Genomic DNA, 25,677 nt, shown 5'->3' with positions numbered 1-25,677 from the left:
CCCCAGAGACCAGCATGTTGATGATGTCAAAGAAGACTTTGAAGATAGAACAGAAAGTGAAATGAGGACATCCCACGAAGCCAGAGGTAGCCATGATATTCTCATATTACTGATGGAGATTATTAATATTCAACAATCAAAGACTTAACTGTAATATAACAGTCACTCTTATGTAAAGATAAACTTCATTTGGTTGGTTTATTCTTTCCGTAGACAATAAGAGTCTTTGTTCAGGGTCAGTGTAGTAAGCAATTCATAATACTGTGGATTCATTTGTGGTCTATATTGACAGTGTCTTTCATATAGCAGTACACTATTATATGCAAAGTTTGTTAAGACATCTCTTTTGGACCTTGTCATACGTTTTTTTTTTTTTTTTAGCATTGTTGGTGTTATTTGCTTCATATGTTTAAAATGCAATTCAGAATATATTTTGAAATCTAAATAGAATAGGGTCTTAATCCAATACCACAATGAAAAGAAGATTACTTCAACAAAAGTTTTAAGTTATGTGGGAGAAAGTAATTTGTCCTAACGTCTTTGTTAAAAAAGACATTGCAGTGGTTTAATTAAGCAATGAAGACATAACGACTGTTAGTCATGTTAGTCATAGTATAGGCTGTGTTTCATAGTATAGGCTGTGTTTATAATTCACATATAATTATGTAATTATTGCTTAGTTTTTACAATGAAATGTAAATAAGTTTGATTATGATTTTATTTTTTATTTTAAAGATGTGGGGTACAATTCAGGGTTAGGTATACAAATGTTCATTATGCAGGTATCCTTGTTGACAAGGTTTGCCATCCTCCCCCAGGCAGATTCCCACTACTGTCAATTTTTTTCTTTTAGTATTACAATAATTGTTCAAGATCCACTTATGAATGAGAACATGTGATACTCAGTTCTTTGTTTCTGTGATAGACTACTCAGTATTATAGACTCTAAGTCCATCCAGGTTGCTGTGAAGTTCATGATTTTGTTCTTCTTTATGGCTGCGTAATATTCCATCGTGTATATGTACCACATTTTTTTTATCCAGTCCTATTTGATGGGCAGCACGGTTGGTTCCATGTTCTTGCTACTGTGAACAATGCTGTGATAGATAAACATGTGCAGGTATCTTTTTTGTAGAGTGGTATGAGTTCTTCCTGGTATATTCTAGGGGGATTGCAGGGTCATATGGAAGGTCGATTTTTAGATCTTTTAGGAATCACCACAGTGTTTTCCACAGAGGCTGTTAGTACAGCCCCACCAACAGTGTAGAAGTGTTCCCTTTTGCCACATCCTCTCCAGCATCTGTTTTTTTAGTTAATGATGATGGCCATTCTGACTGGAGTTAGGTGGTATCTCAGTGTGGTTTTAATTTGCATTTCTCTGGTGACTGGTGAGGTTGAACATTTTTTCATGTATCTGTTGGCTGCTCTCATGTCTTCTTTTGAGAAATGTCTATTTCTATCTTTTGCCCATTTTGTAATGGGGCTGTTTGTTTGTTTGTTTGTTTTTTGGCACATTTGAGTTCCTTGTAGATTCTAGGTGTTAGGCCTTTGTCAGATATACAGTTAGCAAATATTTTTTCCCATTCTGTGGGCTGTCTCCCTGCTCTCTCGATGGTTTCTTTGCCTTTGCAGAAGCTTGCCAGTTTGATGAGGTCCCACTTGTCTATCTTATCTCTTCTGGCATGGACATTTGGGGTTTTGATCAGGAATTGTTTGCCATTTTCAATTTCCATAAGGGTATCTCCTGCATTTTCTAAGGTTCTTATAGTTTGGGGTGTTGTGTTTAGGTCTTTGATCCATTTAGAGTTGCCTTTTGTGTATGGTGACAGGTAGGGGTATTGTTTTAATCTTCTGCATGTAGTCAGCCAGTTTTCCCAGCACCGTTTACTGAATAGGTTCTCCTGTCCCCAGTGGTGGGTGGTGGGGGCTTTGTTGAAGATGAGTTGGTTGAGAAATAGAGGTTTTGCTTCTGGAATCTCTTGATTATGGTCTTCATGACTGCCCCTGGAGACTTTGCTTGTCATGTGTATAGTTTTGTTTAGATTGTTTGTTGAGAATGGCACCTAATGACTGTTTGCCTGCAGTGACTTATTCCATAAGTGATGCTTTGATTTTCACCTTTGATTTTCATAAAGCAGTAATTTATGATTAATTGAAAAGTTAGAGTCACTGCTGCCTTCAATATGTTTACGATGTTTAATGAAGCGCCATGTTCAGACCCTACAGATGACCAGGGTTTGAATCCCTGCTCTGCCACCTGCTAACTGTGTGATCTTGGACATGATGTTGAACACCTCTTGGTGCTTTTGTTTCTTTGTCCAGAGGGATGAAGTTGGTATAGCTCTCTCTTAAAATTGTAATGAGGATTAAGTGCAGTAACATTTGTAACTTGTTTAGAACATTGCCCAGCACGTAGAAAGTGCTCTGCAGTATTTGATTGTTTAAAATGTTTCTGATCATTTAAAAAGGAAGACATATATTTAATTTATGAGGGTTTTGTTATCAGGGCTATGTTGCATTCTTAGACTGAGGCTTCCGCCTTTCTTTGTGAGCAGTGGTGTTTATCGGAGAGGCTAAGAGCACAGCATTCAGGTCTCCGCTCCACCTCCAGAAACTGTCCAAAGCCAAAGGTAGCCTCTTTGCCCAACACATGGAATTCTCTCTTCCTCTTTTTTTGGTAGTTGTATGTTGTTTCTAATTTTGTACTTTTTTCCCTATTATTTTTATTTTGATAACCTGAGCTTTTGTCTTATTATTCTTTCCAAAGAAACATTGCTAGGATTCAGATGTAATTCTTAACTCCCAGTTGTGTGACTGACTCAGGTTGGCTAACCTGTTTGCACCTTGTAACTTGTTTAGAGCATTGACGTAGTAATAGAGTGAGATTGACATAATAACTTGCATACTACGTGAAATTGACATGGTAATAGTGCCCATACCACAGGATTATGGATTATTGTGAGGATGTGTGAAATTGTAGTAATTGTACCCATACCAAGTGTGAAATTGACATAGTAATAGTACTCATACCACGGGATTATCATGAGGATTAATGCATCAGGGCCTGAAGTATTCGCTATTGTTAGTAGTACTATAGTGGAATATGTGTCTATTTATGGAGCTACCCGATCTTGAAAGTTCATATAGATTGATGATAAAATCTTCTAGGTTCTGAACTTTTTGAAGGAGTAATCATTTGATAGCATTTTTAGTTTCTTGGTGATCTCTTGAACTTAGTGATCATTTAACTTTTTAATTCATTTGCTGAACCAATTTTGACAGCTTTTTTTCCTAAAAATTGGCCATGTAATGGAGAATTTCAGATTTATAAACATACTAAGATATGATATACATGGAATTCTCTCTTCCTCTTTTTTTGGTAGTTGTATGTTGTTTCTAATTTTGTACTTTTTTCCCTATTATTTTTATTTTGATAACCTGAGCTTTTGTCTTATTATTCTTTCCAAAGAAACATTGCTAGGATTCAGATGTAATTCTTAACTCCCAGTTGTGTGACTGACTCAGGTTGGCTAACCTGTTTGCACCTTGTAACTTGTTTAGAGCATTGACGTAGTAATAGAGTGAGATTGACATAATAACTTGCATACTACGTGAAATTGACATGGTAATAGTGCCCATACCACAGGATTATGGATTATTGTGAGGATGTGTGAAATTGTAGTAATTGTACCCATACCAAGTGTGAAATTGACATAGTAATAGTACTCATACCACGGGATTATCATGAGGATTAATGCATCAGGGCCTGAAGTATTCGCTATTGTTAGTAGTACTATAGTGGAATATGTGTCTATTTATGGAGCTACCCGATCTTGAAAGTTCATATAGATTGATGATAAAATCTTCTAGGTTCTGAACTTTTTGAAGGAGTAATCATTTGATAGCATTTTTAGTTTCTTGGTGATCTCTTGAACTTAGTGATCATTTAACTTTTTAATTCATTTGCTGAACCAATTTTGACAGCTTTTTTTCCTAAAAATTGGCCATGTAATGGAGAATTTCAGATTTATAAACATACTAAGATATGATATACATGGAATTCTCTCTTCCTCTTTTTTTGGTAGTTGTATGTTGTTTCTAATTTTGTACTTTTTTCCCTATTATTTTTATTTTGATAACCTGAGCTTTTGTCTTATTCTTTCCAAAGAAACATTGCTAGGATTCAGATGTAATTCTTAATTTTGTGTTTCTTCAAGTCATTCATTATTTTTTCCCTGTAAAACTTCACAATGTGCATATTTTTTTGTTGCCTTACGCTTTATTAGTGAAAAGGAACCTCATAAAGTCAGTTGTTTAGAGAATTTTTGCACATGTGTTTGTAGATTGGCCCATAATTTTCTCCTTTACTCTGTCCTCCAGTTTTAACCTCCCAAAATGAGCTTGGTAACTTTTATTCATTTTTTTCTTTTTTTTTTGAATTGGTGTCTCTCTCTCTCAGTTACCCATGCTGGAATGCAGTGGCTTACAGCACCCCAGTGTCAAACTGCTGGGCTCTGGCGATCCTTCCGCCTCAACCTTTCAAATAACTGGAACAACAGGCACGCACTACCATGCCTGACTAATTTTTGATTTTTTATTGTAGAGACGAGGTCTTGCCAAGTTGCCCAGGCTGATCTCAAATCCACGGGCTCAGGCAATCCACTCACCTCAGCCTCCCAGAGTGCTGGGATTGCAGGCTGAACCACCAAGCCCAGCCTCTTTTTTGCATTTTAGAAAACATTTTGAATAAGACTATTTATAAAATTTATCTGCAGTGAAATCATGTTATGAGTGTCTGCTTTCATTTAACATCTTTCTTAGTCTTATATTTCTTTTATCTTTTTGAAGTGTTTTTTCTAGAATCATTTTGTACAGAAGAGATTTGGATTTCACTTCCTCAGCTCACCACTGAGTAGTTTGCTAGTTGTCGCCACCTGGACCCCAGGGAGCTGAGGTCCGAAACCAGGTCTTACGGTATGAGGACTAGGTGTCTCAGATCGTGGTCAGTGGGTGTCATCCTGCCTCTCCGTTCTTAACAGAGCCGTGACCCAGTGTCTTAGATTTGGCTCCTTGGGAATAGATGCTGAGAGTGTTACGTGCAGGAGGTTTGTGGGTGAGTATTTTGGGGAGCAACACCAAGGAGAGAGTAAGAGAAGGGGACTGGCAGAAGGAGCTGAGCTGTGATGTAGTTACACAGAGGCTTCAGCTGGTCCATGAGTTGATCCATGAGTTGATCCCCAGTTCAGACCTTTGAGTCTCTGAATTAAACAGTCCTCCCCTGATGACTGGGAGTGGGGCATGTGTTGGGCAAAGAGGCTCCCTTTGGCTTTGGACAGTTTCTGGAGGGGGAGGCCATTCTGAGCATGGGCTTTCCATGGTAGGAGAACGGACGCCTTAGTTCTGAAGGGTGATTCAGTTGGCCTGCCACAGTATGCACTATATCCAGCCAGCTGTTTGGTCTGTTTTTGCTTTAAGAAAAATAAAGCAAAACAGAAAAGAAACAAACCAAAATATTAGTTGACCTATTTGAAATGAGACCAGCTCAATCCAGTCTAGTCTCTTGGTTTCCCAAAAAATGAGCCTGGCTCTTAAATTCAGTCTTCATTCTTGAGTTTTGTCTGGGAAGTCATGAATCTGTTTTGGTTTTTGGTTTTTGTTTAATTTATTCTTATTTATTTATTTTTGAGTCAGGTTCTTGATTTGTCACCCAGGCCAGAGTTGCAGGGGCATGAACGCGGCTCACCGCAGCCTCATCCTCCTGGGCTCGGGTGATCTTTCTACCCCTCAGCCTCCCGAGTAGCGGGGACTACAGTGTTCACCACCACACTGTATTTTTTGTAGAGATGAGATTTTTCAGATTTTATGTAGAGATGAGGTCTCACTACGGTCTTGTACTTCTGGGCTCTTTCAGTCTCCCAAAGGTACGAGCCATGGCCCTGGCCCTTTTTGGTTTTTTAGACCCAGGTCTTTTTTAGATTCTGAAAGCTTCCTTCCATGATAGATGTAATTGTTCCTTCCACTTATTTGTCTTGACTGCTAATACCTATTATGCTTGGGTTAGCTCCAAGAGATGATATTCAGAGTATTTAACAGCTAGTCTGGCAGCCAGCGTTGCACAGGAGAGTTAAACAGTGTCTTAGTGATGGAGTAGAGTCCTAGAGGCCCTCTGCTGGGCCAGGAGTTACCCTGAGAGGCTGGGTCATGAGGAAGTCCCCCAGGGCCCGGCCACATGGTAGGAAGATAACTGTGACCAACCAGGATGGAAGTATTTTGATATTTTAACCACTTAAAACCTTTTTTGATGTTCTCCACATGTCTCTGAAGTGGAAGTAGCTCACTCAGCTCTTGTTCTGTCGAGTCTACTATTTATTGCCCTTTAACATGGATTTTCACAGAAGTGTCTTTTATTTCCCTATGATTTTCTACATTGGCGTGTTCTCGTTTCACAACTGGTTTTTATAGAGGTAATTTCACCCTGTTTCTTACTTAGATCGTGAGACTTTTCTGACAGCACAGTGCTCCTCTTCCGATGTTTTGTAGAACTTTTTACCAGAGGCCCCGTGGTGATGGCTTTCTGTTTTATCATTTTGAGTCCAGAGAAGCTTCCCAGGTCTGTTATAAAGAACGCTTTCCGCTTGCTGTTCCCATGAGCCTGGGAGTCCCGGAACGTTTCCTCTTTCAGATCTGAGGCTACCATACAGATCACTGTGCTCCCTCCTGGACCCACTTTCTTGAGTCTGGAGGTGCTCTGTGTATCCAGTGGCAGAAGCAGCCCTTCCAGATCTAGGTCTGGTGGGGGGTGGGAGAGAAAGCCCCTTGCTGTGTGGGCAGCATTTACCAAAAAGGAGACTGAGAAGAAGCCACCCTGAGTTTCTTTACGGTGTCAGCAACATTTAAGACTCAGTAGGCCCGTGAGGACTATTTCATGTGGCATCTTTTAAAATCAATTGGAATGATTTGATTAAACCGATGAAAAATGATCAAATCGGCTAAAATGAACTTGATTGATTTAAGTTCACTGAAGATTGTTTTAAGATGTATTTACATTTTGTTTTAGAAGTTGGTTGAATTGGCTGGGCATGGGGGCTCATGCCTGTATTCCCAGCACTTAGGGAGGGAGATTTGCTTGAGCCCAGGAGTTGAAGACCAGCCTAGGCAAAATAGTGAGACCTCGTCTCTACAATGAAAGAATGAATGAATGAATAAACCAATAAGAAGGAAAAAGACAAGAAGATTTAAAATTGATTAAATAGGTATCTTTTTTTTTGAGTTGGAGTCTCACTCTTGTCACCCAGGCTGGAGTACAGTGGCATGCTCACAGCCACCGCAACCTTGACCTGCTGGGCTCAGGCAATCCTCCTACCTCAGCCTTCCAAGTAGCTGAAACTACAGGCGCAGGCCACCACACCTGGCTGTTTTTGTGATTTATTGTAGTGATGAAGTCTCACCAAGTTGCCCAGGCTGGTCTTGAACCCCCGGGCTCAGGCAGTCCTCTCGCCTCAGCCTCCCAAAGTGCTGGGATTATAGGCTGAGCCACTGCGCCTGGCCTTTTAAAAATCAAGAGCACACTTTTAAGAAAAGTCCCCCTCCTTGTTTCCTGTTTAATTCCTTGTAGTCCAAGACAGTATGTGTGATTATGAGCCTTTCTGGATTATTTTTTTCATGCTACTGAATCTGATCTTTGGAGACTTTAGCTGAATATATTCATTGCATGTTTTCTTTCTCTTATTTAGTTTTTGGTTTTATCTCCTTTACCTGAAAGGATGAATTACTAATTCCCACCATTGTAGAAAGACCTGTTAGTGGAGGATTCTATAAATAGGCCTTCAAATTGAGATTCTCGTATTCCTGGGAAAGATGTGACTTTGTTTTCTCTCCCTCATAGATGGCTCATATATAGGGAGAGAGTTGAATTCTATTTTGTAATGTGCCAGATTTTTCCCTTGAAAAATCAGGCTTGCCTTTTGCCTCTGTAGCAATTGATTTATTTTTATTGTTAACCTTGAAATGATCCTTGGCTATCTTTCATGCCTGAGTTAAGTATCTTGGAAATTAATTTTATCTGTATTCCTTGATGCTAAGAATTCAGTTATTTTACCCAAACACTTACTGTTCATCCTTTTATATTTAGTCATTAAAAAAAAAGTTAACAGATGTGTCCTATTTATTCTGGCTTTATTTTTTCCTTTCACATTCAGAGCTTATTTTACGAACTCATGGAATTTTAGCCCAAAAGGGCTATTGTGGAATTTAGCCTAAAAGGGTTATTGACTCATTTTATATTTTGCTATTTTGTATCCGATATACTCTGAGTGTTACGCCTTTCTTTCAAGATAGGAATGATATCTCCCACTTCTTGAATGTTTATGTCAAACGCCGGGTTAAGCATTTTTAGAACATTATGTAATCTTTGCAACAATTCTGTAAATTTAATTTAGCCAAGAGTATATAGAACTAATAATTAAGGCAGAGTAGGGCTTTGAATTCAGCTTTATCAGACTCTAAAACTCGCCATCTTGACCACCACAACTCTTTATTTGTATTAGGAGGCAGATCTGGGGTCATGTTCTGATTCTGTTACTGCTTCACAGAATGGCCTTGGGCATGTCAGGTCTGGCCTCAGCTTCCGTGCCTTGAGATCACTTCCTTGTTTTGAAACTGAAATGAGACAAGGCATTTGGAGATTCTGGTTTCACCTTTTGTCACTGGCTTAAAAGAAGAGAAATGAATTGGAGCAAGTGGTCAGCCAGAGCCTGTGCCATGGCTTGTCCACTTAGCATCGTTCAGGCTTGGAGAAATAGGAAGCAGAGCAGAATCCAAGTTTGAAAGTGACTGGGAGCATGATCTGTACTTTTCTTTCTCTCTAGGACTTGCCCTTCTCGGTCAACCTATCACACAGTGGTTCTATAGGCTGAAATGGGTACAGTCTAGTATGAAGCAGGCTCTCACTCTCTGTGTTGGTGGAGATGTCTCTTTCTTCTACCAGAAGAACTCATGTGTGGTTTAGGTGGTGTGTGCTTGTTGTCCTAATTCTCGTGAAATAGTGGTGAGTGTTTCTTTCAAGATCACCTTTATCAGAGATGCTGTTTTTCAAGGACCAATCTCTCTGCTTCACTTTTTTCTACCCTAAGCCAAATTAAGAATTTTTGTAAATACCAAATCTTAATACTCGTAAACTCATAATGAGTTAGAAGATGATTCTGGGTTATTTTGGGTCCCTCCCCGTACCCTCAGGTTCCTCTTAATTGAGAGGCATTGTGGACAGATTTGTTTTTGTAAATTTCTACTTTGGATAACTACATGATTGTTTATTAAACTTCATTTCAAGGACGTGTAGAGGTAAAGGGAGAGCTCCCGATCTGCCCTCTCTGAAGGTTCACAGAAATGACTGGCAGTAGACAGATTAATAGGAGAAAAGGCATACCAGATGTATTCAGGTGCATAAGCACGGGAGTCTTTCAAATATGAGACTCAAGAAGAAGGCCAGATGGTTGAAGGTTATAGTCCATGTTCATAGGGGAGAGGGAAAAGAGGCAATGCAGGCAATTTTGGAGGGTTTGGAAGGAGGAGTTGAATGAGCCCCAAAGAGCACGACCTGGGACAGAGTTTCTCCACGTTCTGGGGGAGGTGATGGACAGGTGAGGGGCAGAACTTCATTGTGACCAAAGGTAGTCTGATTATGTAGGTAAAGTCTCCCAGCTAATCTCTCAGAGCTGCCCTCAGAAAAGTAGCTGAAAAGCCTGTCTGGGCGTAGTGATGACATACAGGGGTGAAATATTGCCTGGTTATTTGATGATGTTCATAGGGAGGGGTCATAAGGCAATTGCATTTCTTTTTGAAAGAAGTTTCCTTAGAAAAGGAAATTCTAGAGAGAAAGCTGTTCCCTGCTCTTGAGAAATAAAGGGGATCAGAGAGACCAGGGAGTATCGGGGGGGAGGGTGGCTGGAGAGACACCTTGATTCTGGGCTTATTTCTGTGGCCTTTCACTTTCCTTTAATTCAAGCATTCATGCCAAGGCACCAGATTTTGGGGTATCATTTTCTGTGCCTCAACAAAAATCTGCAAGTATATGCTTCACTAAGAAAATTTTTTTTAAAGAAAAATAGTGATTATTTCATTGAATAGTAGTCTGAGTACATTGATTTGTTCATAACTATAATGAATATTATTTTTCTCTGCATTATACTATTCTACTTTTAATATATGAGGGGGACCCCAAAAATCAGAATTTATTTATTAAAAATTGTGTATTTATTCGCATATGTTTAAACTTTAGTCACCTTCAAAGTATCCTCCATCTGATGCAAAATACTTTTGCATCAGATGGAGGATACTAGAATAATATTTTTTTGAAGAAAGAAAGTTACCGTGGAAAAACCATGCTTTTTTTTCCCCACTGCCCAAAATAGTTTTGAACACATCACTTTGGATGTCTTTTAGTGCTTCTGCTGTTTTGTTTCACCTCTTCCACATCGACAACACATTTCCCTTTGAGAACTTTTTTCATGTGGAGAAACCAAAAAAAAAAAAAAAGTTGTAGGGTGCAAGGGTCATGCTGGTTTTAGTACAAAACTGCAAGCACTCAACACGGTGTGGGCAAGTGCGCTGGTAAATCACTCGTCATGACATGGGCAAACGTGTTGATAGAATCTCCGGAAGAAAAATCACTGAAAGTGAACACCACCTCTCTCAACAGTGCTGGTGCACTGATGCCGATGGGTTCCTAGAGCACTGACCCAGTGGGGGAAGCCAGTGCTACAAGGGGCCCGCCCTCCAAGAGATAATTCTGGGTTATTTTGGGTCCCTCCTTGTACTCTCAGGTTCCTCTTCATTCGGATCTTGCAACTTTTGAGGATAACACATTGAGTTCTACAAGTAGAGTTTATCCATTATGGACCAAGAATCAGGGAGGGAGAACATTCCTACTAGTCATTTAAATTATTCTCGGTCAGCCTAAAATATTGTTGTTCACGTTTACTTAATCATTTCTGTCCTAATTATTTTTATTCTAAGTAAACTAGAATAATACCATTTTTTTGAAGAAAGAAAATTACCATGGAAAAATAATGCTTTTTTTTTTAATTGAAGCCAGGAACATTTATGATCATACTTGCTTAAAAGTCATCTCAGTTAAAGAATCTTGGTATCTTCCTTACTTTTGTTGTGAATGCGCCTTCCCTTCCTTTCTCCCTCTTATTTCCTCAGATTACCCTGGAAGTAAGTATCCTGGATATGCATAAAACACTAAACATTATTCAGAAAATTTATAGACAAAAGTAAAAAGTATCTAAATGGTAATATATTAGCTTTGCAATAGTCAGTGACAACTAGACCTGGAAATCCACCCCTCCTCAGTTCTGTGACCAATTGTATAGAACTGAATAGAACCAAAGAGCTGTAGAAGAATACAACCCCAGACCAAGGGGACCAGGTGAGGGAAGAGTGTGAGCAGTTGCCTTCGGCAGATTTTCATCTCAGGTAACTAAAAATCCAGAAAACTCCTTATGAGGAAGGTGGCAAGAAATAGTTCCCTAGTCAAATGACAGTGGCAAAAATGTCTTCCAGAACAAGGGGCTATGTTTTCCAAAACCCATTATGCATGTTTAAACTTCCTTGTCCTTCATTGTTGACACTGAACCAGCTACTGGAGTCAAAGTCTATTTGTGTTTATTTCCGTCTGTATCACAAAGTAAAATAAAAACTTGGAGTCACTGCAGTACAGCTCAAGGAATCAAATACAGATTTGCTGAAAGGGAGTTACTTTCTTTATCCCTTTGAGATTGGAATCATAGGAGATGGCATGTTCTGTGGCAGGTAAACGCTGCGGTTACCTCATTCCTCAGAAAATAACACTGGGCCTGAGGGCGTCAGTGAGCACTGAAGGTTCAGCAAAGAGAGTCTTGAAGTGAAGGTTGCAGAGTTGGTTCTAGGATAATAGGGATGGATACATCTAGGCCTATGTATAGGATAAGTTTTAAAGAGATGCAGAAATTACCATAAGTATAGGAGCCTTATTTAGTATTTTTAGTCCTTTCTTTAGAATGGGTTAATTTTTTTTCTAAGGAACAATGTAGAAGCCTTAGAAATGAACTGTGGGCCAGGCTCAGTGGCTCAGCCTGTCATCCCAGCACTTTGGGAGGCCGAGGTGAGTGGATTACCTGAGTCCATGGGTTCAAGACCAGCCCGGGCAACTTGGCCAGACCTCATCTCTACAATAAATAAAAAAAAATTAGCCGGGCATGGTAGTGCGGGCCTGTAGTTCCAGCTACTTGGAAGGCTGAGGCGGAAGGATCACCGGAGCCCAGCAGGTTGAGACTGTGGGACCGGGAGCGGCCACCGCACTCCAGTCTGGGTGGCAGAGTGAGACTCCGACTCAAAAAAAAAAAAATAAAGAAAAAAGAAATGAACTGTCAATAGTGCAACTTTTAGTAGGAAGTAAAATGAAAGCAGAATGGAGCTACCATGATAGAGTGGGTAGTGCCAGGTGTTAACAGAACATAAACAGTTGTAGGATAAAGAGTTATGGCTTTGGAAAAGACTGTGTGGCAAGCAATCCAGACACAAATTGTAAAACGAGTCCTGTTGTTTTAATTTAGTGTGGCGTTAAAAGGAAATCTTACTATTTCATATAAGCCTGGTTTGTAACAGACTGTGTGGCTGAGATTAAAGGGATGTTTTTAAGTTATCCCATATTTTGCTAAACAAAAATACCTTAAAGTCTGGGCAATGTAAAAAGAAAAAAAGAATACAAACAAACTGGTGCTGGTTCATATTAGACATTCAGTAAAATAGGATAAGGACCAACAACCTTGAGATTGATTGAATGTAATGTGGAAAGGAGGATTATGATGGCTTTTTAAAAGATATTTGAATATTTCAAGTGGTCTCTTGTGAAGTAGACACTAGAATTTTTCTGTATGAACTCAGTGGGGTAGAACCAGGACCAGTGGATGTTACCTCCAGTAAACTAGATTTTTGACTCGGCACAGTAACTTTCTAACACGGAGAGCAATTCAAAGTTTAGGTTAGGCTAGATTATGAGTGAAGTTATAAGAGAACTACATCAGAACAATAGTCAATAATTTTAAAAAAAACTATAAGCCAGGCTTGGTGGCTCAGCCTGTAATCCCGCGCCTTTGGGAGGCTGAGGTGAGTGGATTGCCTGAGCCTGCGGGTTCGAAACCCGCCTGGGCAGAGAGACCTCATCTCTACAATAAATCAAAAAATCAGCCGGGCGTGGTAGCGCATGCCTGTAATTCCAGCTAGTTGGAAGGCTGAGGCGGAAGGATCGCCGGAGCCCGGCAGGTCGAGGCTGCGGTGGCCGGGAGCGGCCACTGCACTCCAGTCTGGGCGACAGAGTGAGACTGCAACTCAAAAAACAAAAAAACAAAAAAATATAACAGTATCAGAAGCAGATATGTAGGGATAAATTTAACAACAAACATACAAGATCGCTACATGAAAATGGCAAATAATGGGAGATATTAAAGAAGACATAAAGACATGAAGGATATACGTTCATGTTCATGGATTGGAGAACTTAATATTGTGAAGATGTCATTTCTCACCAAATGTATCTGTAGTCAGTGGAAAGCCTAATCTAAATTTTTGCATTTTTTAAAAAAGGTGACTCTAAAATGTATATAGAAATGCCATAGCCATGGCATTCTGGAAGAAGAATGATATCATAGACATCAGTACACTTACAAAGCGGTGGTGATTAAAGCTTTGGGTTGGGGTAAAGAGACCAGTGGGACAAAAATAGGGAATCTGGAAACACACATTCGTATATGTATGTTAAAACTAGCACTGAAGAGCAGCAGGGAAAGGATGGCCTTTTCGGTAAATTGTGGTTGGGCAGTTAGAAATTCATGTGGAAAAAATACGTAAATATTGATTCTTACCTAATACATATAGAAACATAAGTATCAAATGATATTTATGGTGTGGTATGTGATAGAGCAGAAAGTGTTGAGAGGAAAATAGAGGAGACTCCATGTTCTTGAGGTAAGCAAAGATTTCTTCAATAAATATATAAAGCATTTGCCATAAGAGAAAAAATAGGTAATACATTATTACAATTACTTTTCTTTTTTCTAAAGACTCCATTAAGAGAGTTAAAAAAAAAAAAAAGATACAGAGTAAGAGGAGGTATTTCTCGTATGTATTTCCAACGCAAGACTTCTACCCAGAATATACATAAATAAATATCTAAACATCAGTAAGAAAAAACAAGACAACCCAATACAAAATTGGGCATAAAACATCAATAAGCACTTCACAAAAGAGGCTCCTCATGTGGACGATAAATACAGAGAAAGGTTATGAACTCCATTAGTCATCACAGTGTGATACCCCTAAACACACAAGATAATGGTAAAAAGACAATACTAAGCATTGGCGTGGATATGCAGCAACAGAATTGTCAGATGCTCTTGGTAGATGTGTATTGTGCAGTCATTTTAGAAAGCTGGTAGGATTTCCCAAAGCTTAATTTACACAAATGCCACGACCTCAGAGTTTCAGTGTTTGATACTCGTGCCATGGAAATGCATACATACATTTAAGAAAAGATATGCACAAGAATGTTCATCACAGCCCCAAATGAAAAGCAACGCAAATGCCCATTGTCTCCAAATTAATTATAGCATTTCATAACCATGAAAAACCTTATGATAGAGACAGTGAACCACAGCTACCTGCAGCGACGTGGGTGACTCGCAGAAACATGCTGTTGAGAGAAAGAAGCCAGACATCAAAGTTTCTACTTTAGAATTCAGAAGCAGGGAAATGAATCTATGGTGCTCGTCTCAGGGAAGTGGTCACCCTTGCTGGGTGGGGTGTGCCTGGAAGGGTGTGATGCCTGTTGTTTTTTGATCAGGGCGTTAGTTACGTGGGTGTGTTCACTTTGTGAGAACTCAGTGAGCTTAGACACTTGATGATGTGTGTACCTTTCTGTAAATCGTATTCTTCAAGGGAAAATAAGTTTACTTTAAGATACTCTTAGAGATGCAAAAGCAAGAATTTGTGGTGGAACTGAAGGATCACGGTGGTGAGTGGATATGTGAGGGGAGAGTAAGTGTGGGGGCAAGAGCCTTTCTTCTGAGTTGCTCTGAGTGAGCCGTTTCCAGAAAAGCTTTCTGTTCTGATGGATCACGAGGAGATGACTGTTGACAAGCTCTCACTGAAGAGTCCCGAAGACAAAAATCATTTGTTAGAGAAAGGCTGTTTGTAAGGAAGCAGCAGTAAACTAGGTTTGGATTCAGAAGCTCTAACACAGAATGAGGATGTTTGGTAGGTTTTTTTTTTTCATTTGTTTTTTAATAGACGAGGTCTTGTTCTGTCATCCCAGCTAGAGTGAAAATATGTAGTAGTTTTGATTTTGATCTGGGCAAATAAGAAGTGACAAAAGCTTTTGCCTTCCATTTTATTTTTATTGCAATAATTTCATATTCCTTTCAGAATATAAGTTGGTTATTTAAAGAATCAATGTGATTAGTAAGTAAAAGCTGGACGATCAAACCAAGCCCGAGACAAAAGGAGAGAATAAGCACAGTAACCACATGGAAAACACAGATACCGGGGCTTGAGCGCACAGCCCAGCCATCACCTTTACAACAACCAAAGCAGAGGGGAACAAATACAATTCCTGTGATGAGAGGTCTTTTCTTTGCTGCTGAAACTCTGAGGTGCATTTCTTATGTAGAGCACCAAAGAAACAACATCAAACAATGTAATGAAGCATGCCTTTAATGTAATAGGTGCTGCAGCAGACATGTAATTTGGATTTACAGTTGTTGTTTTTTTACAGTGATCTTTAGTAACCACAAAGGAGAATGTAAGCGTTCGATAAGTATAATGCTAGGAACCAATGCCTTCATGACCCCGGCCCCAGTCTTGTTATCTGGGGGAGATATGCGGCATTTGGCAGAGAGTGACTTCCCATTTGTTTCCATTGAGCAGGTACCCGGGAAGAGCCCACTGTCCAGCAGGCCCAGCGTCGATCGGCTGTCTTCTTGTCCTTTAAGTCCCCAATTCCATGTCTGCCCTTGCGCTGGGAGCAGCAAAGCAAACTTCTTCCAACGGTCGCTGGAATCCCTGCCAGTAAAGTTTCCAAATGGAGCACAGACGAGGTATTTTTTTTTTTTTTTTCTCTTTTTCTTTTTTTCTTTTGGGGGCTGTCAGGCATCAGGTAGAGGAGTTCTGGCTTAAGCAGTGGTAGATGCATTGAGTGCACATAGGGTTTAGTCTTTTTTTTCCGGAGAGAAACTACTTGGAACATATGGGTTAAATGTTCTGAGCCTGTAGGCTTTAGATTCTGTTTTTTTCTTAACGAGGAATTTTGATATTATTTTTGACAGGTGTCAGAATTCATACAGAGCTTACCTGGATGTGAAGAACATGGGAAGGTATTTAAAGATGAAGTAAGTGTTCCTCTCAATTGCAGTATGTTACATACTGGGATCAAAAACTGAAATGCAGTGAGTAGAGAAATGTGTTGAACTGGCAGAGTCAGGGAGAGATGGGTTGTGTTGAACTTGATAAATTTATATATAGTCATCTGTCGGGCAGCATTAATCAGTTGTATAAAAATGTCTTTGTATAAGCTGGAAAGGAATGTTTGTAAGTACCATTTTATGAAGTTCACAGCAGTTACACTAGACTCCTTATAAAAGAAAACCCACAAAACTTAATAGCATGCACATTTGTAGCTTGTCGCACAGAAAGAATCCAAAGAAAGAAATAAGCAGTATTTTATTTTTTTAATAATGTGAAATTAGCGTCCATTATTTCCAAACCTCATTCTAACAGCACTACAATTAACTCCATTTGGTGCTTATAATAAATAATATTACTGTTACTGCTAAAAACAATCTCTTAAGTTATATGCATTTCTCAGTAATGCTTATGATAGGTATTTATCACAGTCTGCTTTGGGAAGGTTCTTTTATTAGTTGTTTTCAGCTGCCTCTCTAAAACTTGAATAGAAGGCATGATTAACACTGATATCACCTGCACTGAGCTAACTATACTGGAAGAAATGCTGTTAGAGTACAGCGGGAGACCCTTTTCACTAGAGACCTTTAAAAATAAGCCACTTGCCTGTCATCTCCTCCAAGCAGAGTGTCAGTTATCACTCTGAATTTGGCTCTGTAATGCTGCCAGAAGGCAGAACACAGACTAAGTAGTCTCAGAAGGCATTTGCCGACATCTGTCTACGTGTACACACACCTTGTTTGCCTCATATCAAAAGCTCAGCTACAGCACACTTTCAGTTTCACTGCAGGAGTGTAGGCACAGCTAAGAATCCAGCCACTGGCCTCAGTGTCTATACACTAGTAGATACCATTTATGCTTTAGACGAAAGCCTGTTAAAATGTACCAGGGCTGGGCACGGTGGCTCCGCCTGTAATCCCAGCACTTTGGGAGGCCGAGGTGAGAGGATTGCCTGAGCATGGGGGTTCGAGGTCAGCCAGGGCAGCTTGGAGAAATCTCAGCTCTACAGTAAATCACAAAAACTAGCCGGGTGTGGTGACACACACCTGTAGTTCCAGCTACTTGGAAGGCTGAGGCGGAAGGATCGCTGGAGCCCAGCAGGTCAAGGCTGCGGTGGCCATGAGCACGCTGCTGCACTCCAGCCTGGGTGACAAGAGTGAGACTCCAACTCCAAAAAAATAAGTACCAGGATCTGATTTTCAGCATCTTTTTTCTGATTTATGTTCTTATTGCAGAAATGTTGTATTTCTATCTATTTGATCTTTAATTGGCAACCATTCCGATTTTGAGTTTCTTTCCCTAAGTCCCAAGTATCTTCACAGACACTCTCAATTAATTTTCTATCCCTGAACAAACTTACTATTGCTCTTTCCAGGAAAGAGACATGTAGTCATCAGCTTTGAAAATGATACAGCATTTTTGAAATTAAGTTTATCATACATCTGTTTTATAAATTCTGTTTTTAATTCTGTAGATATTTATATAATCCATATAAGTTTGCCCTATCCTTTAATTTAAGATTCAGGTTCAATTTCACAATGGTGTGGTGGCTCTTGGAATAAGTTTCTTCTGCACGACCAAGAAGTGCCAAATATCCTGAAAGCCAAATTCTTCTTTGAAGAGAACAGTTGATGTTCTCTGTTTCATTCATGTATTCATTCATTCCTTTGTTCATGTACCTTGTACACATTTGTTCATTTCTACCATGTGCTTGTTACTTTGTGTAATGCTCTTGTGAAAAGGTTCATTCAAAAACAATAACACACAATCCTCGCTCTCAAATGTCTCACAGAGGCAGTGGATATTGGTTTTAAGTCCTAGAAGTAAACCGTAATACCAGTGTAACTCAAGTCTCCTGCATCATCTCTAAAAGACAGAGTCCGGGTGTTTGGATTGGCGGTTACCAGAAAACATCCTGGATGTGCCACACCTAATTGTTTGAAAGTCCTACCAAGTGTATTTTAAATACATACATAGATTCCGTCTCTCCGCCTCCACCCTGCTGTCGTGGTCTGAGCCACCATATCTCCCACCTGGATGAGTATGGCAACCCCCCACTTGGTATTCCTGTATCTGTTTTGGCTCCTGTGCAACCTGTTTCCAGTGCAGCCAGGATGGGCCTGCTGAAACTCCTGTCAAAGCCTGTCACTCCTTGGTCCAGATCCTCCCAGTACCTCTCAGAGTCAAAGCAGGCGTCCTTTCAAGGGCCTGCAGTCTGACCCCTCATTGCCTCTCCTGCCTCCTGGCCTCTTGGTTGGCGCTGCCCCGGAAGTTCTGCGTGCAACCCCCTTGCTGCTCCTCCAATCGCCCAGGCGTGCTCTAGCAATTCTGCCCGCCCGGATCGTTCTTCCTCCTCTGTTCACACGGCTCACTCCCTCTGCTCCGATGCCAGCTTTCTGGTCAGCCCCAGAATGGCCCTGAAACTGCCTCTTGTTACCCACATGCCTCCCTGGCGTTACTCCCCATGAGCCTCCCCAACTGGGTCTCTTTCTTCGTAACACTAATCACCTTCCATAGTCAGTCCCCCACTGCTAGAATACAGACTCCACCAGGAGTTTGTTTTATTTTTCCTACTTGCTTGTTTTTGTTTTACCCGTTTTATTCTCTGCTGTGTGCCCAAACCCAAGAATGTTTGGAAGATAATAGATAGCACCTTTTTTGAGTGAACGCACTTGTACCTTTCCACTCCGAGGAAGACTCATTCAGACAGAGCATGTCACTGTGGTTTTTTGAGTTAAAAAACAAATTGTATACGTTGGGCAGAGCAGTGAAACAGAAGGCAAGAGCTCCTGAGGGCCAAATCCTTCTTCCTTGTTTTAGGCCATTAGCAAGACACCTCGTCTTAGGATATATACAGTATATCTACATTGTGGAAGCAAACAAACAAGAAGTTAACCTAGTCATACATCACAATGGTCACTGTTGTTTTTAGAAGTACTTTTTTTTTTTGAGTTGGAGTCTCACTCTCTCACCCAGGCTGGAGTGCAATGGCACGCTCACGGCCATGCAGCCTCAACCCTGCTGGGCTCAGACAATCCTTCCACCTCAGCCTTCCAAGTAGCTGGAACTACAGACGTGTCCCACCACGCTTGGCTAGTTTTTTGATATATTGTAGTGTCCAGGTCTTGCCAAGTTGCCCAGGCTGGTCTTGAACCCCTGGGCTCAGGCAGTTTCACTTCTGCCTCCCAAAGTGCTGGGATTATAGGCATGAGCCACCACGCCCGGCTAAAACGTACTTTCTTAAGACCAGGTGTGGTGGCTCACACCTGTAACCCCAATGCTTTGGGAGGCCAAGGTGGAAGGATCACTTAAGGCCAGGGGATCATTACCAACCTGGGCAATGTAGCAACACTCCATTTCTATATTTAAAAAAAAAAAAAACAAAACTCGCTCGGCTCGGTAGCTCAGCCTGTAATCCCAGTGCTTTGGGAGGTTGAGGTGAGTGGATTGCCTGAGCGCGCGGGTTCGAGACCCACCTGGGCAACTTGGCGAGACCTCATCTCCACAATAAATCAAAAATCAGCCGGGCGTGATAGCACACGCCTGTAGTACCAGCTCCTTGGAAGGCTGAGGCAGAAGGATCGCCGGAGCCCAGCAAGTCAAGTGCCACCGCACTCCAGTCTGGGTGACAGAGTGAGACTCCAACTCAAAAAAAAAAAAACAAAACTTAGCTAGGCAGGTGGCACACACCTGAAGTCTCAACTACTCAGGAAGCTGAGGTAAAAGGATTGCTTGACCCCAGAAGGCTTGAGGCTAAAAATAAAAAAGAAAATACTTTCTTGAACTAAATTTACTTCCTTCCAAGGAACACTTGTCCTTGTAGACATGTGTCCGCGCGTCCTGTATGCCACGTACTGAGTTTGGCACTGGCCTCAAGATTTTTGCTTTTTAGTCTTACCTTAATAAACACAGATCTGCCCACATGTATCCTTCTTGCCCCCCTCTTAACTTCAGATCCCAGCCTCTCTGTTTTCGGGACATTCCTTTTCGTCAGCTATCTGTCATATTAAGCACTTACGTGGTCTCAGAAGGACCGTTGGGGACCGCTGAAGCCTTCATTGGGGCCCAAGGTTGTAATAAACACATCAGTCTTTGTAGCAAGCTCCTTGGGAAACAGGTGCGATGGTTGACATTTTTGTGAATGACTTGAAAGACTCTACCAGGCTTTCCATTTTACTAAGGCCTGCCTTGGTTGAATGAAGTGTTCATAGACCTGTCTGTCTTTCTGACCTGGCTTTATCAGAGGGCTGTCACTGCAAGGGCAGATGAGACCAGAGCAAAGGTTTCCACAAAACTGTAGAACGTTTCTCATTTCTGCCACTTAACTGTGTTACGCGTGAAGGATTAACATTGGAATGTTCTTTCCTTCTTGTTTACGGCAGCAGAATGTTTTCTCACTGAAACTAGCAAGTTTTCCCCACACAATTGTCATTTAAAGTTGTACAAGATGACTCTGGTTCTTACTGATTAAGGGTGTAGGCAATTCAGAATTACTGGTTTTTCCCTTTTTAGAGGAGGAGGAAAATCCTGAGAAAGATTACTTAATTACATCAGCCTTCAGAGAACCGTTTGCAGGATTTGGAGTTGTACTAGTGGGCTGAGGTGACCATAACAAAGTACTACAAATCAGTGGCTTAAATGGCAGGAGTGGATTGTTTGTCAGCAGATTCTGGAGGCCGGAAGCCTGAGGAAAGCTAGAAGGCTCGGTGTCGGCAGGGCTGGTTCCCTCTAAGGGATGTGAGGAAAGAATCTTTTCCAGGCCTCTCTCCTTAACTTCTTCAGGTCTTCATATTGTTTCCTCTCTATGTGTGTCTGTCTCCATGTCCAAATTTCCCCCTTTGATAAGGACACCAGCCATATTGGATGAGAGGCCCACCCTATTCCAGTATGACCTCATCTTAACTGATGACACCTGCAATGACCCTGTTTCCAAATAAGTTGACATTCTGAGGTACTGTGGGTTAGGACATCAACACAGGAATCCAGGGACACAGTTCAACCCATAACACGGTATACTGCTGTCAAGATTCCTTATGTACTCTGAGGCAGAGAACAAAAGTGTGTTTTATTTTTTTGTATAAGGTGGGAACACTGAAAGAGAAGTGAATTTTTTTATGCTGTTAGTCATGCAAAAAGACTCTGTCCCCTGGCTCTGTCCAATAAACCAGACGTCATCATTGTGTTGGATCTTTGTACCTCATAGGTATGTTGAACCTTTGGACTTTTAGAGACTAGTGGTCAGTTCTCTAGAACCATGGATGTTTGTCTTAGAGGGGCCCAGAGGGAGAGAGGGTCTTTCCCATGGTTACCCGAGTGGTAGAAGAACCAACTTAGAGTCTGTGACTCTTAACCATGGTCTCACATTCTCCCAACTACACGGTTGATTGTTCTTGTTAGTAATTGCTCTTCTTCTGTATGTAAAGACTAAGTGTGGCCACACTAGAGATAACTGCTGTCTTGCTGATTTTTTTTTCTTCATGGTAGAAAGTTAATTTTGAAAGCATTATTGCACATAGCTGATATGTTTGCTTGAATTATATTATATCCACAAACATTTTGTACCTGTTATTGTGTCTCATTTAAAAAGCTGCCATGATATGAGCTGGATTCAGGGCTTCCTGGGTTTATTCATATTCTTCCTCCCTCCACACCTAAGTCAAAGTAATCACAGGAAGGTGTGGATGCCTTCCGTTTTCCTGTGGGTTGAGTTTTCGGATGAGGGAGTTTACTTTGCTCCCAAGTTCACCTTTGGGTGTGTTGTTAAGAAAGATCCATACATTAGGAAAGGTCAATACACACAAGAACTCCCGTGTGTGCCCTTTTAAGGTTGCAATATAAGAGGCAGCTGATAATTAAGCTTCAGATATTTCCCACAATACTACGTTCCATTAATCCACATTCTTTTGTGTTTTCCCCCCATTTTAGCAAATTGATGGAGAAGCATTTCTACTTATGACCCAAACGGACATTGTCAAAATTATGAGCATTAAGCTGGGCCCTGCCCTGAAGATTTTCAATTCTATCCTCATGTTCAAAGCGGCAGAGAAGAATTCTCACAATGAACTTTGAAGATGGTGGAGTCTGAATACCATCAGCTTTCTGCTTTAAAGCTCATGTTTTATTCAAAGCACAAGGATGGGCAGTCACTCCCAAGTGAGAAGTCTCCAAAACTCAAAAAAGCAACACTATCGGATTATTTATATTCCCCAAGAGACGATATATATGAATTCTTATGAAAGTGCTTGAGCTTTTAACTAGGTACTGTCTAACAACAGTCATCTTTTGGTTCTGTTCACTGAGCTAAATTTATCTTTGTAAATCTTTTTGAGGCTGGGGGTGGGAGGGAGGGGACTTCATTATTTATGGATGGGGGGCAGAGTAAAAACTTTTGGCATTTTGTAAACATTGTTGAATTCTCTTTCATGTACACTGCTTTTTTTCCCCCAGTACTTTCAGAAACCTTTTTATATAATCAGATTTCAATTTAAACCAAATCAGTCAAAACCTGGCTAAGCGTAGCCAGTGGGACTGTTCTCTGTATTGTTAATTTCGTGCCATATTTTGAATTGCAGCATTACGCTGAGTATAACTTTGCAAGTCATGATACTAACTGCCTGTCATAATTTGTTGGGGCTGAATAGTTGTAAAAATGACTTTCCTTCGAATCAGTGTTTTTACTTTTGCACGCACTATAAAATGTTAAACACATTACTTTTCACCAGCATCTTTACTATAATTACCAAAAACATGTATATAAAAAAATGGAATTGAAAAATAAAATATATCAACAAATAAATTAGGTAGCGAATGTGAGTGGCATCCGTTTCATGCATCGCGGTGCCCATGTTTACGAGAGTCAGAAGATATCAGAGGAGTATGCAGTTGTGTTGAGGGGGATGGATGTGAGGATCTTAGGAAGTTATGAGATGATCCTGATTGTCATTGACGTAACTGTCGTGCTTTGCGGAGACCAAGGGCCCGTTCCGTGGAGGAACGTCATCTGCAAAGAGCTCCAGCCCAGGTCCTGCAGTGGCTCCCAGACCCACAGGCTTTCTTCAGGGTTGGCCGCAGAGTGAGTGTCTAGATTTTACTGAAGAGACAAAGTGCAAAGGAATAGCACCAGGTGACACAAAATCCTAAACGCTCACAGATCGGGAGGTGATTTCCCAAAGTGATAATTCCAGAACCTCCGTGACGGAAGGATTCCTTTTTCTGTAGAACACTTTGCCTCAATAGTGAAGCATACAGATGCACTTTAAATGAAAACCCTTGATTATCTGTAAACGGATAGCTGGTAGTATTTCTTTTGCAAGAAAGCATTTCAAGGCAAGAGGTAGATTATTGTGTCCGTCTTTTGATGGGCTTTCTAATTTCAAGATTGGATATTTATTCAAGGACTATTTTAAAGATAGAAAGGAAGTTCGTAGCATGCTGTCTCAATTCCAGGGAAAGTTCCACCTCTTTCCTGAGTTGCTCCCCTTTTTCTGTTGTGTGGGACCTTCCTCTGATGTCCCCGTGGGAGGTCTATCCACAGCCTTTGCATTTGTCATCAAGGTGAAGCAGGGTCCAGTGACATCTGCAGTGTCCCTTTTATTTCTTTGCATGAATCTGCTTAAATACATTTTTTTGGTTTTTATTTTTTCTCCTTTTTTAATGTTTTGTTCAGAATTTGTACATTCAAGTTGTACTTGTTATATCTGTTATGAATGAAATAAAAGCTTAATTGCAGAGACGTCTTTACATATGTGTGGTTTTTAAGAAAGCTTGTCAAATAGAAGAGACAGAACAAGAACAGAAACATCAACAGTGTGTGGGCTTTAGATAGCTGTGTAAAGATTTGTAGGATTCAGAACTGTTTGTAGAACTATGTCTCACGATGTGACAAGAGACAGAAAAAAAATTCTAAGACTCTGTTGTTAGGTTAAGTAGAATTTATCCCCATTGGGAATTGTTCCCTTCTAGTTTAAAGGATATATTGTAAGGAAACAGACTTTTAAATCTTACTGAAAACATCCATTCATTTTAGGCTACATGTTACTCTGTTAGAGGTAAGGCATTCCGCACCCTTAAGGTAGCGCAGAACTCCGTGTACCTCAAGAAGGAAACTTTGCCACTCCATCCCTGGCATATGGTCCAAGTTCTAACAGACTAAATAGAAAACCATGATGTTAGGGAGTTCCCTCCAATGAGGAAGCAGGCGTGAGATGACACAAAAGGGAGGAGCAGGGCGTGGTGGCTCACGCCTGTAATCGCAACTAAGCAGGAGGCTGACGTGGGAGGACTGCTTGGGCCCAGGAGTTCAAGACCCAGCCTGGGCAACATAGTGAGACCCCTTCTCAAAAAACAAGGGTGGGGAGAGAGGGATGGGAAATGTGGCCCCTAGTAGGACTTTCCCATCTGTAGGCATTTTGTTTATATTTAAAACACCGCGCAAGTCAAATTAAATCAACAGGTTGATCATCTGTCCTCAGGCTGCCATTTTGCAGCTTCCAGGTAGAGTCAGTGGACTCAGCTCTCAGTGGAAATAAGGGTAGGTTAGTCAAGCAGTGTTGAATATTTACCAGTGGCAGGACCATGCTGGGCCCTGGGGTATGTTACTGAGAAAGACAGTCAAACGGACGTCAGTCTGCCCTCGCGTCCAGCCCATGTTGGTGTCGTGCTCACTGCGGTTTCCCCCAGCTCCACCCCGCCCCGTCCCTCCGCCCCAGCCTGAGCGTGGCTGTCATTCAACTGCAGCCACAGAGATGTGTACTTCATAAGGAAAGGAGTCTGTTAAAAGTGGGTACATTTATTTGGGAGAAGGGAAGGAGCAATAAAGGAAGGTTTGTAAGGAACTAAAGGTACATTCTAGTGAAAGGGAAGACATGGACATCATGGGAGAGGAACTAGTTTATGCCAGATGATATGTACCAGACTGTTATTGACACTGCCTGTCCATTCTGATATAAGTAGTTAATGAATAGTCATGGTAGAGATGGGCAACTTCTTTTATTATTTTTATCTCACTCACTTCAGTATTTTCATGAAATATCCTTACACAAAGAATGGTATCTAGGCTCCCATTATTTCAGTGAGAGAATAAATATTTTGCAGTAGTTCCAGCGATGGGTGGCGTATGAATATTTCTTTAAGTAATTCATATGAGCCTCTTCTTAAACTTTTAAAAAATGTTAATGTGAT

The 25,677-nt window shown here is 40.8% G+C and overlaps 1 protein-coding gene across 1 annotated transcript; it reads left to right on the top strand.

Annotated features, from left to right (window-relative positions):
* Window positions 1-24,229, top strand: L3MBTL3 (L3MBTL3, histone methyl-lysine binding protein). The gene is made up of 4 exons (XM_008049871.1): window positions 1-86; window positions 15,964-16,133; window positions 16,362-16,424; window positions 22,423-24,229. The coding sequence occupies exons 1-4, from the start codon at window positions 62-64 to the stop codon at window positions 22,564-22,566; spliced, it is 402 nt and encodes a 133-aa protein (XP_008048062.1). The 5' UTR covers window positions 1-61; the 3' UTR covers window positions 22,567-24,229.
* Window positions 24,230-25,677: the final 1,448 nt, after the last annotated feature.

This window comes from Carlito syrichta, unplaced genomic scaffold (genome assembly GCF_000164805.1).
Source record: "Carlito syrichta isolate Samal-C Ts95f unplaced genomic scaffold, Tarsius_syrichta-2.0.1 Scaffold138743, whole genome shotgun sequence".
Taxonomy (NCBI): Eukaryota; Metazoa; Chordata; class Mammalia; order Primates; family Tarsiidae; genus Carlito; species Carlito syrichta.
The sequence above is the reverse complement of the archived record's forward strand: the minus strand, read 5'-3'. Positions and strand labels throughout refer to the sequence as shown.